The 13,037-nt window shown below is 45.2% G+C and overlaps 1 protein-coding gene across 8 annotated transcripts; it reads right to left on the bottom strand.

Moving 5' to 3' along the window:
• Nucleotides 1-2,632: 2,632 nt before the first annotated feature.
• Nucleotides 2,633-12,683, bottom strand: LOC120703390 (protein ANTHESIS POMOTING FACTOR 1-like). Of its 8 annotated transcripts, none has more exons than XM_039987447.1 (13): nucleotides 12,267-12,683; nucleotides 11,824-12,065; nucleotides 11,437-11,532; nucleotides 11,165-11,258; nucleotides 8,815-8,918; nucleotides 8,330-8,430; nucleotides 8,196-8,262; nucleotides 8,006-8,105; nucleotides 3,649-3,762; nucleotides 3,426-3,563; nucleotides 3,260-3,344; nucleotides 3,101-3,147; nucleotides 2,633-3,018 (listed from the first exon to the last, which is right to left on the bottom strand). In XM_039987447.1, the coding sequence occupies exons 4-13, from the start codon at nucleotides 11,246-11,248 to the stop codon at nucleotides 2,875-2,877; spliced, it is 984 nt and encodes a 327-aa protein (XP_039843381.1). In that variant the 5' UTR covers nucleotides 11,249-11,258; nucleotides 11,437-11,532; nucleotides 11,824-12,065; nucleotides 12,267-12,683; the 3' UTR covers nucleotides 2,633-2,874. The 8 variants fall into 8 exon arrangements, with proteins under 8 accessions (XP_039843381.1, XP_039843382.1, XP_039843379.1 ...); XM_039987448.1 differs by having other exon boundaries at nucleotides 11,437-11,501; XM_039987445.1 differs by having other exon boundaries at nucleotides 11,368-11,532; nucleotides 12,267-12,682.
• Between the last annotated feature and the right edge of the window lie 354 nt (nucleotides 12,684-13,037).

Below are 13,037 nucleotides of genomic sequence, written 5' to 3'. Positions count from 1 at the left end.
CGAGTCGTGAACGGAGGGGGTTGGTCCGATTGCATACGGGATGGACTAAGGCTCACCTGTCAATAACACAGGCGGACCAAACCAACGTACCAAACCAAAAATTTGGGTGGAAACCTTACTCGCTTTAATAATAGGTATAGCTATAGATATAAATTTACATATGCCTTTCTTTTGAATCAAATGTGGTGTATATGAACCTATTGTACTGTTGACTTGGTTTGTTTATACATGTGAACTTGATTGTAAGGTATGGATGCGAACCTATTGTACCATATTTTGTGCAATCTTTGTGATGTGTTTCGAACCATAGGAATGAGAGGATCAATTTTTTAATTTCTATTCAATATTTATGGATGGTTCATGTTCAAAAAAAAAACTCGGCCTGCGGGGGAAGAAACCCTTGAGCATTATATAAGAGAAGACCTCTCACGCAGGCCGAGAAAACTTCCGAACCCCTGCCCCACCCTTACACGGGGGCGCCGTTACCCTTGTGAGTGCAGGCCGGTACCTTCCTTTCGTGCTTTGGCATGACGGCATGCGAGGGGATTTTTTTAACCCTAGCCTGAAATTCGCTCCCACCAGGAGTCGAACCCAGGACCTGAGGAGTGTTACGGAGGCCACCTAACCAGTCCAGCTAGGCACACTTTCGCATGGTTCATGTTCAAATCTAAGAAACATTAAACAAGCAACATTTTTAGGCTACGCTTAACAAATCTGACGGAAGTTCAAATATGTGGCTGCTTGTAGGCTACGTTTAAAAGATCTGAATGTGGCTGCTTGGTGACATGTGGCTGCTTGATGAGATGATGGGCAAAAGTGTCTCTTTAGGTTAACAGGCTAACAGCAGATCTCACGGAAGTGCCAAGGAAGGAAATAGAAAATTTTATGTGTCAAATAGGGCTAGCAAACTTTTCCGGTGCTATATAGGGCAGCAGATTTTTTTAGTGCTTTATAGGGAATTCTCTCCCAAACATCCCAAACTCCAGGCACATATATGAGCTGAGATGAAGGGAGAAAGTTAGCTTTAAGAGGTCTATCAGTCGTCCATGGAGTACCGTGAGTAGCTGTGCTGCATGTGCAGCCCCCCTAATGACGTGAGGTTCGCACAAAAATGAGCAGAGATGGACGGAGTAAGCTTTAGCCGGCTTTTGGTGTGTAGCTAAATCTGAGCTTTGTAAATTTGCATGAGCGTTGCTTAAAGATTTTTTTTCTATACGTTCGTGGTTCGCACATCATGATTGTGGGGACGTTGACCCTACTCTTTTGAAAGAATTTTCAAACGCCCTTTCCCGTTCAAACACCATACACCCCTATCTAGTCACCATTTGGGTTCTTTAAAGTTAAGATGTTGATTAAATGGGTAAAGTGTGAATGAAAGTATTGTAATGATTGTTAGTTTACTGTGCCTCTTGCCATTTGTTCTGACTTTGGCATCTTTGTGCATGATTTCTTAAAATTATGCTAAAAATCATCTCACAAAGGCTTTAGGCCCCATCAAATAAATGCGAATTCATAGTATAGTCAACAGGGCACTAGCAACCGTATATGAACTTGATATCATAGTCCTTCGTAATGGTGGTGGAACCATGGATAAAAAAGATTAAATAGACAAACCAAACCGTATACTAGAATTATTGCTTGGCGAGTAAAATACGGAAAGAGAGAAATACTTTACCGACATGTATTAGGTTATTACTCTTTTAAATACTAGTGGAGATATGTGGCACGTATTTAATTTTTCTTCCATCAAACAACGATGCCATTTATTTTCCTTTCAAAAATAATACATGTCTTTCTTTTTTTTCATAAAATAATAATGTCAATTATTATCCTTCCAAAACAAATGATGACGGATAATGGGTGAATGCATGTGCAAAGAAAAATAAAATATGTGCCAAAAGGAAAGTAATACACGGATACAAGGCGGGTATAGAAAATTGCTGGTGTAAAAAGTATTAGGATTTTGGTAGAAATATTTTCCTTCTATTAATTTCGTAAATCTACACCCCATTTTGTCAAACCTTTGGGCTAGCAAGTGGGACCTCCGTGAGGGGTAAGGTGGACCTAATCTTGATGAGAAAAGATTACTTTTATAGTATATAGATATAGATATAAATGAAAATAATATTACAAAATATATATACTATGTAATATTTATTTTTTATAAAATTATTGTATGCTAATCAATACATTTATATGGTTCATCCATAGAAAAGCACGGGCATATCTAGTATTGGTATAATTTTCTTAACCAACCACAAATTTAAAGCGAACTTGGGACCAACGAACACATGAGATAGTACTGATGGGTTCAAAACTAAGATATTCGGGTTGGCACGAGCGAAACCACCACCACCGCTGGGCCGCCGCCCACCTGCTCTAGTACTGGTGGCCATTGGAGCCCTGAAACCCCGAACTCTAAGCTCCGCTGCCTCTACCACCATTCCAACCACTGGCAACCTCACCAGCGGCTGCTCCCCCACCTCCCACCCCTTGCCGGCGACCACTCCCCTTCCCCTAGCTCTAGGAAGATGAACAGGGCCTCCAGCCCTTCTGTGATGCTATCGTTCGCAGTAGCGTGTGATAAATAGATTCCCCACCATGGCAGAGTCAAAATATTGCTATCAAGAAATACCCAAGGATCAAAGTCATTCAGACAGATGCTTCGCTATAGTTCCTCATTCGCAGCTGATGGCCTAAGAGTCCATTCAATTATAACAGGTTAACAAGCCAGATGAGTACCAAGGATGAGAAGGTGTTTAGGTAATAGGTTATATCCTGATACTCTAATGAGCCACATCAACTGGGCCACAATGAAGAATTTACAGAGACAAGCGGGGCAAGCAAGGGAGGTCCACCTCATATAATTTCCAGCTACTTGGTGACGCTGAAGGATCCCAACTTGGACAAATCAGGAACCCAGCAGGACAGTTCTGATGATCCTGTCACAAACATCAACGATCCTGGAGCCCACCTTACTAGTGGCGGTTCATTATCTGTGCTTCCCCAGCGCGCAACCTGCATGTCCAAGTATTACCATACACCAATCAAACAGATGCAACATAAGTTACTTCAATATCAACATCACATTCTTCTATACCTTTCCACTCCTAACGTTCCAGGCATAAACACTGCCATCACCAGATCCTGCAAGAGAAGCACACATAATGCATAGCTAAGTAGAAAAGGATGCGATGATCGTGAAGTGCAGCATCCAAAGGTTTCTAAACAGCTTTTTTTTGGAGGGTAGGTTTCCAACCAGATATGATATGGTTTCCATCAGGACTGAACGATGCCTCCAGCATTGAATTGGTTACCACTGGTTTCACATTGTACGATGCAATCTGAAAGGAAAAAAATTGCAAGAACCACATGTCACTAGCCTTAGCTTGCAGGGCATAAATTCAAGTAGGTTAGATGCTTACGTTGTTGCCATGGAATGAATCTATCACAAGAACACGCCCAGCTTTGGTGGTCAACAGAATCCGCCTGCCATCACTGCTGAACTTTATGACATGAGCTTCTGAATCCTCATTACCAACAGCGAAGATCTCAAAAGGCCCCTATGAATGTGATAAATTAGAAGCATTCAACACTATTAGAAGCATTCAACACTAGAGGATAAACAATACATTCAATCACACCTACCTTTTCAAATTTTCGAGCATCAAACATTCTTATGTGACCACCATAGGCAACAGCAAATACCATGCCCTGATCATCATATGAAACTGCAGGCCTCCCTTGCACACGCAGTAAGCCCTGAAAATTTCATGAGATAATTTTGCTAGTCAGTAATGTTCCCTAATCTTAACTGTAATACCAGCCCTATACTACAACTGTAATGCCAACCAATGCTCAATACTCTTACAAAATGCAAGTCGTTTGGGACATTGATATGGTCTCCAACAAACTTTGACAAGCAATTTATAAGAAAATAGGTTACTTTAAATAAAAGATAGAATATATTATGAAGGAATTTTCATGATAAAGCCAGTAACTATGTGATCACAATCTACACCATATATCAATACTCAAAGATAAAAGGTATTGGCCGGCAAAATCCTACAACTTAGGGTGCGTTTGGCAGAGCTCCCAGAGCTGATTCTCTGTTGAATCCAACACGAGCTCTGCCAATTAGTTTTTTAGAGATAAGTGATTATCTGATGATTCTGTGAAGTGATTCTGTGAAATAAACTAAGAGGCTGGGAGCTGAAAAAAGTAGCTTCTCCTGATTCTGTGAAGTGATTCTCCATCCTGATTTTAAAAGTTTATGCTAGAGAATCAAACAGAATCACTTCTATCAGAGAATCATAATCAGATGGAGCTTTACCAAACAAGCCCTTATATACTGGATTGGATGGAGTACATGTTACAGATTTCATTTCAGTATATTGGCCATGCTTGACAAGAACTCCGCCTAAGCTGACTGGAAGACTCTCTCTCCTGAGTCGTCTCAGCATAGCCGGTCCCAAGCCCGGGTAAAGGAGGAGGGTTGCATTAGGTTTTGGCAAACCAGCATAAAAAATAGCAACTCTAATGGATTTGAAACCCACAAGAAACTCGTTGGGTCGTAACCCTCTTAGCGACGTGCTACATCGGAACCCGGGTGTGGTGATAAATGGGCAAGGGCCGGGTCGCCATCCCCCCAAGGGCGCGTCGTATCGTGACCTGGGTACGATGATAAGTGAGCAAGGGTCGGGTCGTCACCTGAATGGCGCGCTACATCTACGCCCGGGTGTAGTGAAAAATGAGCAAGGGTCTTCGCACTTCCCTCGACGGGTGCGAAGGGTAAGGAAGCTAGCCGAGCCAACTAGGATTCGTATAGGTAGCTGGAACGTAGGGTCCCTAACGGGTAAGTTGCGAGAGCTAGTTGATGCAGCAATTAGGAGGCGTGTAAATATTCTATGCGTTCAGGAGACTAAATGGAAGGGCCAGAAGGCGAAGGAGGTTGAGGATACTGGCTTCAAGCTTTGGTACACGGGAGCAACTCCGGGTAGGAATGGTGTAGGCATCTTGATTGATAGGAGCCTTAAGGATGGAGTCGTAGAGGTTAGAAGGCAAGACGACCGGATTATCCTAATCCGGTTAGTAGTTGGAGATTCGGTTTTGAATGTGATCAATGCCTATGCCCCTCAGGTAGGCCTTATTGAGAGCACCAAGATGCAGTTCTGGGAAGATCTAGATAGCATGGTTAGTACCGTGCCTACCAGCGAGAGACTCTTCATAGGAGGAGATCTCAACAGCCATGTGAGTGCGACTAATGTAGGGTTCGAGCGAGTACACGGGTGTTTTGGGTATGGTAGCAGGAGTCAAGAGGGGGAGGATGTGTTGAACTTCGCGTTAGCCTACGACTTGTTGATAGCGAATACCGTGTTTAAGAAGAGGGAATCCCATCTCGTGACGTTTCGTAGTGGACAACACTCGAGCCAGATCGACTTTATCCTTGCTAGGAGGAAGGATAGACGTGATTGCTTAGATTGTAAGGTGATACCTGGGGAGTGTGTTGTCCCTCAACACAAGCTTGTGGTGGCGGACTTTCGTCTTCGGGTACGTGTCCACCGGGACAAACGTGCCAAGATTGCGAGAACAAAGTGGTGGAAGTTTAGAGGGGAAGCGGCACAAGCGTTTAAGGAAAGGATGCTAGGTGAGGGGCCTTGGGAAGAAGGAGAAGACGCAGATGACATATGGCTAAAGATGGCAACATGTGTTCGGAAGGTGGCCTCAGAGGTGTTTGGCATGAGTAGGGGAGGCAAACAGGAGGGGAAAGACATCTGGTGGTGGAATGACGAGGTGCAAAGAGCTATTAAGGAGAAGAAGGAGTGTTTCAAGCGCCTCCACCTTGACAAGAGTGCAGCCAACATCGAGGGCTATAAATTAGCGAAGAGGGTTGCAAAGCGAGCTGTGAGCGTAGCAAAGTGTAAGGCGTATGATGACCTGTATCAGCGGCTAGGCACGAAAGAAGGGGAGAAGGACATTTATAGGATGGCTAGGATCCGCGAGCGGAAGACAAGGGACATCAACCAAATCAAATGCATTAAGGATGGGACAGATCGACTGGTAGTGAATGATGAGGAGATCATGGATAGATGGAGAGAGTACTTCGACAAGTTGTTTAATGGGGAGAGTGAGGGCCCTACCCTTGAGTTAGATGACTCTTTTGACGATACCAACAGACGTTTTGTGAGGAGAATTCAGGAGGTAGAGATCGGGGAGGCTTCGAAGAGGATGAAGGGAGGTAAAGCGATGGACCCTGATGGTATCCCCATTGAGGTGTGGAGATGCCTGGGAGATAGAGCAATAATATGGTTAACTAAGCTTTTTAATCTCATTTTTCGGTCAAACAAGATGCCGGAAGAATGGAGGAGAAGTATATTAGTACCTATCTTCAAAAACAAGGGCGATGTTCAAAGTTGTACTAACTACCGTGGGAATAAGCTGATGAGCCATACGATGAAGCTTTGCGAGAGGGTTATCGAGCATCGCCTAAGAAGAGTGACGTGTAACCCAAAACCAATTTGGGTTCATGCCTGGAAGGTCAACCATGGAGGCGATTTTCTTAATACGACAATTGATGGAGAGATATAGGGAGCAGAAGAAGGACTTGCACATGGTCTTTATTGACCTTGAGAAGGCATATGACAAAGTACCGAGAAATGTCATGTGGTGGGCCTTGGAGAAGCACAAAGTCCCAACTAAGTACATTACCCTCATTAAGGATATGTACAAGGATGCGACGACGTTTGTCCGGACATGTGATGGCAACACCACTGACTTTTCTATTAACATAGGCCTACACCAGGGGTCAGCATTGAGCCCTTATTTATTTGATTTAGTGATGGATGAGGTCACAAGGGATATACAAGGTGAGATCCCTTGGTGTATACTCTTTGCTGATGATGTGGTGCTAGTTGACGAGAGTAGGGCATGGGTTAATAGGAAGTTAGAGCTGTGAAGACGCACGTTAGAGTCGAAAGGGTTCAGACTTAGTAGGACCAAGACCGAGTACATGATGTGCGATTTCAGCGCGACTAGGCATGAGGGGGGAGACGTTAGTCTAGATGGGCAAGTGGTGGTCCAGAAGGATATTTTTCGGTATTTAGAATCGGTGCTACAAAAGGATGGCGACATTGATGAAGATGTTAGGCATAGAATTTCAGCTGGCTGGTTGAAATGGCGGCAAGCTTCTGGCATCCTTTGTGACAAGAGGGTGCCACAAAAGCTAAAAGGCAAATTCTATAGGACAGCAATTCGTCCGGCGATGTTATACGGTGCTGAATGTTGGCCTACAAAAAGGCGACATGTCCAGCAACTGAGTGTAGCAGAGATGCGGATGTTGCGGTGGTTTTGCGGGCACACAAGGAGGAATAGAGTCCGGAACGAAGTTATTCGGGATAGGGTCAGGATGGCACCAATTGAGGAGAAACTTACCCAGCATCGGCTGAGATGGTTTGGACATGTCCAACGAAGGCCTCCTGAGGCGCCGGTGCGTAATGGGGTTCTTGAGCGGGTCGATAATGTAAAGAGGGGTAGAGGTAGACCTAAACTGACGTGGGATGAGTCGGTTAAGAGAGACCTTAAGAATTGGAATATCTCTAAAGAGATATCTTTGGATAGGAGCGCTTGGAGACTAGCTATCAATGTGCCTGAACCTTGAACTTATTTCTTTCGGGTTTCATCTCTAACCTACCCCAACTTGCTTGGGGAAAAAAGCTATGTTGTTGTTGTTGTTGTTGGCCATGCTTGACAAGTTATTATTTTACTTTTACAGGAATGTCCTGAGTCCAATATTGATCTGCCACACAAAGTACAGGACGTGGGCAACTAGAAGGGTTTAATGATTCAATTGCAACAACATTACAGTTTGGGTTCCAGGGGTTTAACAGAGAACATGTAATAAAAGAAAACAAAAGTAGTTCTCTTCATCCAAAACTACAGTTTCTCATGCTGGCACGAGCAAATGGTGGAGCAGCTTGAGTTTATCTCACAGCACAGTATCGTGTACCTGTGATTTTTCAGCCCGCTGATCCCATAAGAGAACGGTTCGATCAAGTGAACCAGAGAGAAAATTTTCTTTCTCAGAGCAAAATGAGATAGAGACAACCCTGGACAACATGAAGTAAATTAGTATCCTCCATTGGCATTAGCACAACAGAAATATTGACCACAATTTATTCAAAGTTAGTATGGCATACCTGTCAAGGTGGCCTTTAAAATATCTAACAAAGCGGTTATCATTCAGTGAGAGTAGACGCAGAGACTCTGCAGTTTTACTTCTTTTCAGTATATGACATAAATCACTCCTATGTTAACATAAAACAAGACTAACCATCCCAGCCATTTTTCGATGAATATAAGACAAGAGTTGGGTTATCAGTGAAGCACACAAGTTCAACCCCATATTTTTTGCTATTAATAGTCTTCAAACATCTGAAAAAATGACAAGAGTGAGAAATAATATTATCACAGAGGAAGAAATAATACTGAGTGCAAAAATAAATCATTACCAAAGGTAGTGAGTCATTGTCATATACTAAAGATTCCTGTGTGGAATACTATAGTTGAACATGAGTTTCATGTATAGACTCTAAAAATAAACTAAAAAAGTAAAGATGAGGATCTGTATTGTGCAGTATTATTTTAACAACTGAAAATAGGAAATTCAACAGGACATTAGTGAACTTGCAAACTAGCAAAATCACCACTGAACTACTATAATATAGAAATTGTACGTTTTAAGGCTAAAAAAATATGTAGTGAACCTCTTTACTTAGAATAAAAAATTCAGAAGACAGAGTAACAGTTCACACTTACACTGCATTTTGAGTGTCGTACAGGCGGATTGATTCATCATCACTGGCTGTCACAAGATAGTTCGTAGCCTTGCTATGAAAATCCATAGAACTAATTCTGCCATTCTGAAACAATAACAGTATACGAAAACAATCGAATGACTATAGCGACTAATACTATAACATAGAAACATGTACATTTGATAGGGATGCATCCAAAGATATAAATCAAAAACATTACAAGTCACTGAACAAGCTATGAAAGCTTTTTTATGTGTCTTCTGTAATAGAATACTTCCATTATGATAGACTGATAGTTACGCACTCCAGTCAATTACTAACTTGGTGCTGATTTCTAAAAAGGAAAAAAAAAACTCTTCTTGGACCCTGAGGGATTGAGCAAGTTATTTGGGTGAACTATAGAGGCTTACAAAGCCTTGAAATACCAGCGCGATCTTCATGCTCTTGAACACCTCGTTTGTGATCATGGCTCACCCTGCGTGGACCCATCATGGCGGCAAATCGCTCAAAATCTTTGGAAAAGAATCTGGACCCACACCTTAATCAATCGGCTGCCAAGGATACAGCCTTAAGCACCAAAGAAGATCCTGATCAAACCATGGATGAATTTAGATTTATAGCAGCTCACAAATCCACAATAAACTATGTGGAATCCACCCTCTTAGAAGAACTGGATCCATCCAAATAAAGGAAGGAGTGCTCACCAAGAGAAGGAATCAACAAATCAAGGTCAGGGTGGATGGGTTCAAATCAGGAGCTACCTCATTGAAAGCCAATATGTGATAAAGTTAGTGGAATCAGACACTAAGAACAACAGAATCCATCCAAGCGAAGGAAGGAGTGCTCACCAGCAAAAGGAACCAAATCCAGGTTGGGCTCAATAGATCCCTACTCCGCTAGGCTGAAGGAGGAGCAAAGGGAAGAGAGGGGTTTGGGTTGTGGGGGGGGGGGGGGGGGGGGTGAGGAATTTGCCTACCATTTGATTGTTGCTAAAATTGGTGGGCCCTATGCCAATGTCCAGTTGTCCACCAGTTCATTTCCAAACCAAAGCCATTTAATGCAAAATTTGGTCTGTGCATATGGCTATGTTACTAGGGTGGTGACAGCACCCAATAATTGGTTGCATTAAATGGTAAACCTTTGGATTATCTAGCTTCAAAGGATTGCATTTCATAAACTGCAACAAATTTGCATTCCGTTAGCACAGTTCTGTTCCCTGCTATGAAATCTAACAGAAAAAATAATTCCACCTATTCTAAATTCTTGTAATAAATATGTTACGCCCGCGTCAACATGAAGAAGACATGTATCCAGCTAGAAGAGATAAAGCAGAGAGCACGTGTGTGGTGTGCTGACAGGTGGGCCTTTGGCCAGAGTGGCGTGCGTGTGCAGCGTGAGTGGGCTGCATATAAGCGCCGTGCGTGAGAGGCATGGGCATGTGATCAAAATATTGTAAAAATTCGAAAGGAAATAGAGAATCATTCCTCTGTTCCTCTCGTTCCTCGATTCTTATCATTGTTTATCTCACGTCGGTAAATCTAGCCGGCCATGGGTGTAACGAAATATTATAAAAAATAACTCGACTGCTGGGGTAAAGACCGCCCCCACAGCTGTGCACTGAGAAGAAGCTCTTCATGGTCTGGTCAAGAAAAGGCCCCGTAGGCCAGCTGCCCGGACACGCCACAGGGTGGCTAAGACATGTGGACCCCATGCATTTAAGTGAAAACAACCAGAGTATAACACGGAACAGCCGACGCCCTGTTTAATCTGCTTGAACGGGGAGCCGTACCTAGGTGCTCTAATCGCTAGGCTAGAGGCACTTTCACTCTAGTAAGAAATATTATATAATATTGAGTCCTACATGTCAAAATCACAAATGCAGCAAGTTTTGGCATCACTGCAGTCCAAACACCACCCTTTTCAGTTTGGCATCACCAAATTTTGATTGGGGTAACATGGTAGGGAACCAAAGAAGTTCTCGGTTGATGACAATCTTGCTAGACTTCGAATTTGAAATTCAAGAGGAACTGGAAAGAGAGGGTGAATGAGTCGCTAATTATCTGGGAGCTGGGGGAAACTAAGCAATGTTCAGGGAACACAAAGATGTCTTAGGCTCTACCTTACCAAATCTAAGATGTCCTAATACCTTACCGAATGAAACTATTTGCGGCCATTAAGAAAGTTACATGCTCAAATGACACTTTTAACAATCGCGTCGATTTCTTTACCACTGCAGCTAGAAGGTTCCTTGTTCCCACACCACTTTCACCCATTATTAGGCAGCAACGTAATGTTTGACCCACAATGCTTAAGCAGATGAATTGCGGTGAAAGATAAGATAGGCTGCTTACGTAATCCCGGAAGGCCAGGCCGACCTCCATGCTCTTGAGCATCTCGTCAGTGATCTCCATGCTCACCCTAGGCGGACTCGTCATGGTGGGCAATCTCAAAAAAAAAAATCTTAACCTTAATCAGCTACCACGGCGTCCTGAGCACTGAAGCAGAAGAACTAATGAACTTCGAATGAATTCAGAATTGGTAGCGGGAGACGTACCAACATCAAACTGAATGGGAATCCAACCCTGGGGCAAGGTGGGAGCGAAGGGCGCTCTGAAACACTTACTGAGATACGACGGAACGAACCCAATCAACGCCCGGATGGACCCCTCCCGCTCCGCTACGCCGAGCCTGGTGCAATTTGACGCAGCGAGCCACTTATCTAAGGGCTTAAAGAACTCAAATTAATCCACATACCGATAGTTACAATAGCGACAGCCTAAAAGTGCTGAAATTGCATGATTTAGATTATACCTCCAATTCTAAGTCTACTTGTACAACAAACTATAAAAAATCTTGAAAAACTACAAAGAAATTTAGTCTACATAATGGACAGAAATTATTTCATAAGTCAAATTGTTCAATTTTAGCAGAAATCATGGAATTGCATTGCAAGATTGGACGATTGAGGAAAGTAGAATCAAAATGATCTGGTTGCTTGCTGGCTTGCTACCTCTGCCCGTCCGGCCGTGGGCCGTCCGCCTGCAGTGCAGACGCGGCCCGTGCTCTAGTCCAGCTACCACGCTGCCGCGCTGGTGGCACTGGCCTCCACAGCGACGGGCCGCCGCGCCGCACGCCCGAGCGTCCGTGTTGGGCTGCTGGCCGCTGCTCGTGGCCCTCGCCCGCCGCCGCCACCCTCCAGGGGTTAAGGGTCTGGACGAGTGGGCGACTGCCTCTGGGGGAACGCTCGACGGCCTAACAGGGAGCATTCGATCATGTACTGATGATTAGCCTTGGGCATTCGGTTAGAACCGAACCGATCCTCGGTTCCCATAGAAGTTCGGTTCCCAGGAAACAGGAACCGATCGGTTCTTTTCATAATTAAGAACCGAGCAAATTCGGTTTCAGTTAGTTCGGTTCGGTTTCTGTTCTAACCGAAGGAACTGAAATTCTTACCTCCACCCTCCAGAAGTCCAGCAACAGCAATAGCAATGGCCGCACAGCAGACCAGCACCACTGCAGCAGCTAAGGCAGGAAGCAAGCACCGGGGGCGGGGGCCTCCACGGCCGCCGGCTGGCCGGATGTGGCCGGCGGGCGCTGGCCGGAGGCAGCGGTCGGCAGGCTTGGGCCGTGGACGGAGCTGGAAGGCGGGGCGGCAGCCGGCGGGCTCTGGCCGCGGCCGGGGCGGAGCCGCGCCGACGCGGGCGGTGGAGAGGCCCGCGCGGCACGCCGACGCGGGGCAGGGGCTGGACGACGGGGGGCGGTGGCCGTCGGCGGCAGGGGCAGGGGCCACCGGGCGAGGGGGCGTGGGGCGCGGCCGCGCGGCCCGCGCAGGGCGGAGCCGGACGCCGGCGGTTGCGGGGTCCGGCAGCCGGGCGGAGGGGGGGCCAGGGGCGCCGGGGTGGAGACTGGAGAGGAGCGGGGGCGGCGGGGTGGGGAGGGCGCCGGGACTGGGAGAGCTGCGTGGGGAAACGTGGTGGGGACGTGGGCTAGAGTTTTTTTAATTACACGTTACAACTCAGACACTCACAACACATGCACTCACACCTCTATAAACACACGTACGCAAACTCTACTCTTATGAGCATCTTCGAAGACTGACTCGGCAAATTCTCGAGATTGACGAAGTCACCACAGGCGCCTCGCTGTCGACGGGAACATCGCCTACTACTTAATGCACAACACCGTTAAATCCCAGAATATTCGCTTCCATGGGAAGTCGAACCT

The sequence above is a fragment of the Panicum virgatum genome, chromosome 4K (assembly GCF_016808335.1).
Source record: "Panicum virgatum strain AP13 chromosome 4K, P.virgatum_v5, whole genome shotgun sequence".
Classification (NCBI taxonomy): domain Eukaryota; kingdom Viridiplantae; phylum Streptophyta; class Magnoliopsida; order Poales; family Poaceae; genus Panicum; species Panicum virgatum.
This window is presented reverse-complemented; position numbering and strand designations above follow the sequence as displayed.

Bases quoted from the DNA above. Each gene is read 5' to 3' on its own strand.
- LOC120703390 (XM_039987447.1), bottom strand. From the start codon at position 11,248: ATGACGAGTCCGCCTAGGGTGAGCATGGAGATCACTGACGAGATGCTC. The intron at 8,431-8,814 runs GTAAGTGTGAAC...TCATTTTTTCAG, and splicing joins TACGACACTCAAAATGCAGT to ATGTTTGAAGACTATTAATA. The intron at 3,019-3,100 runs GTATAGAAGAAT...TTGGACATGCAG, and splicing joins GGAACGTTAGGAGTGGAAAG to GTTGCGCGCTGGGGAAGCAC.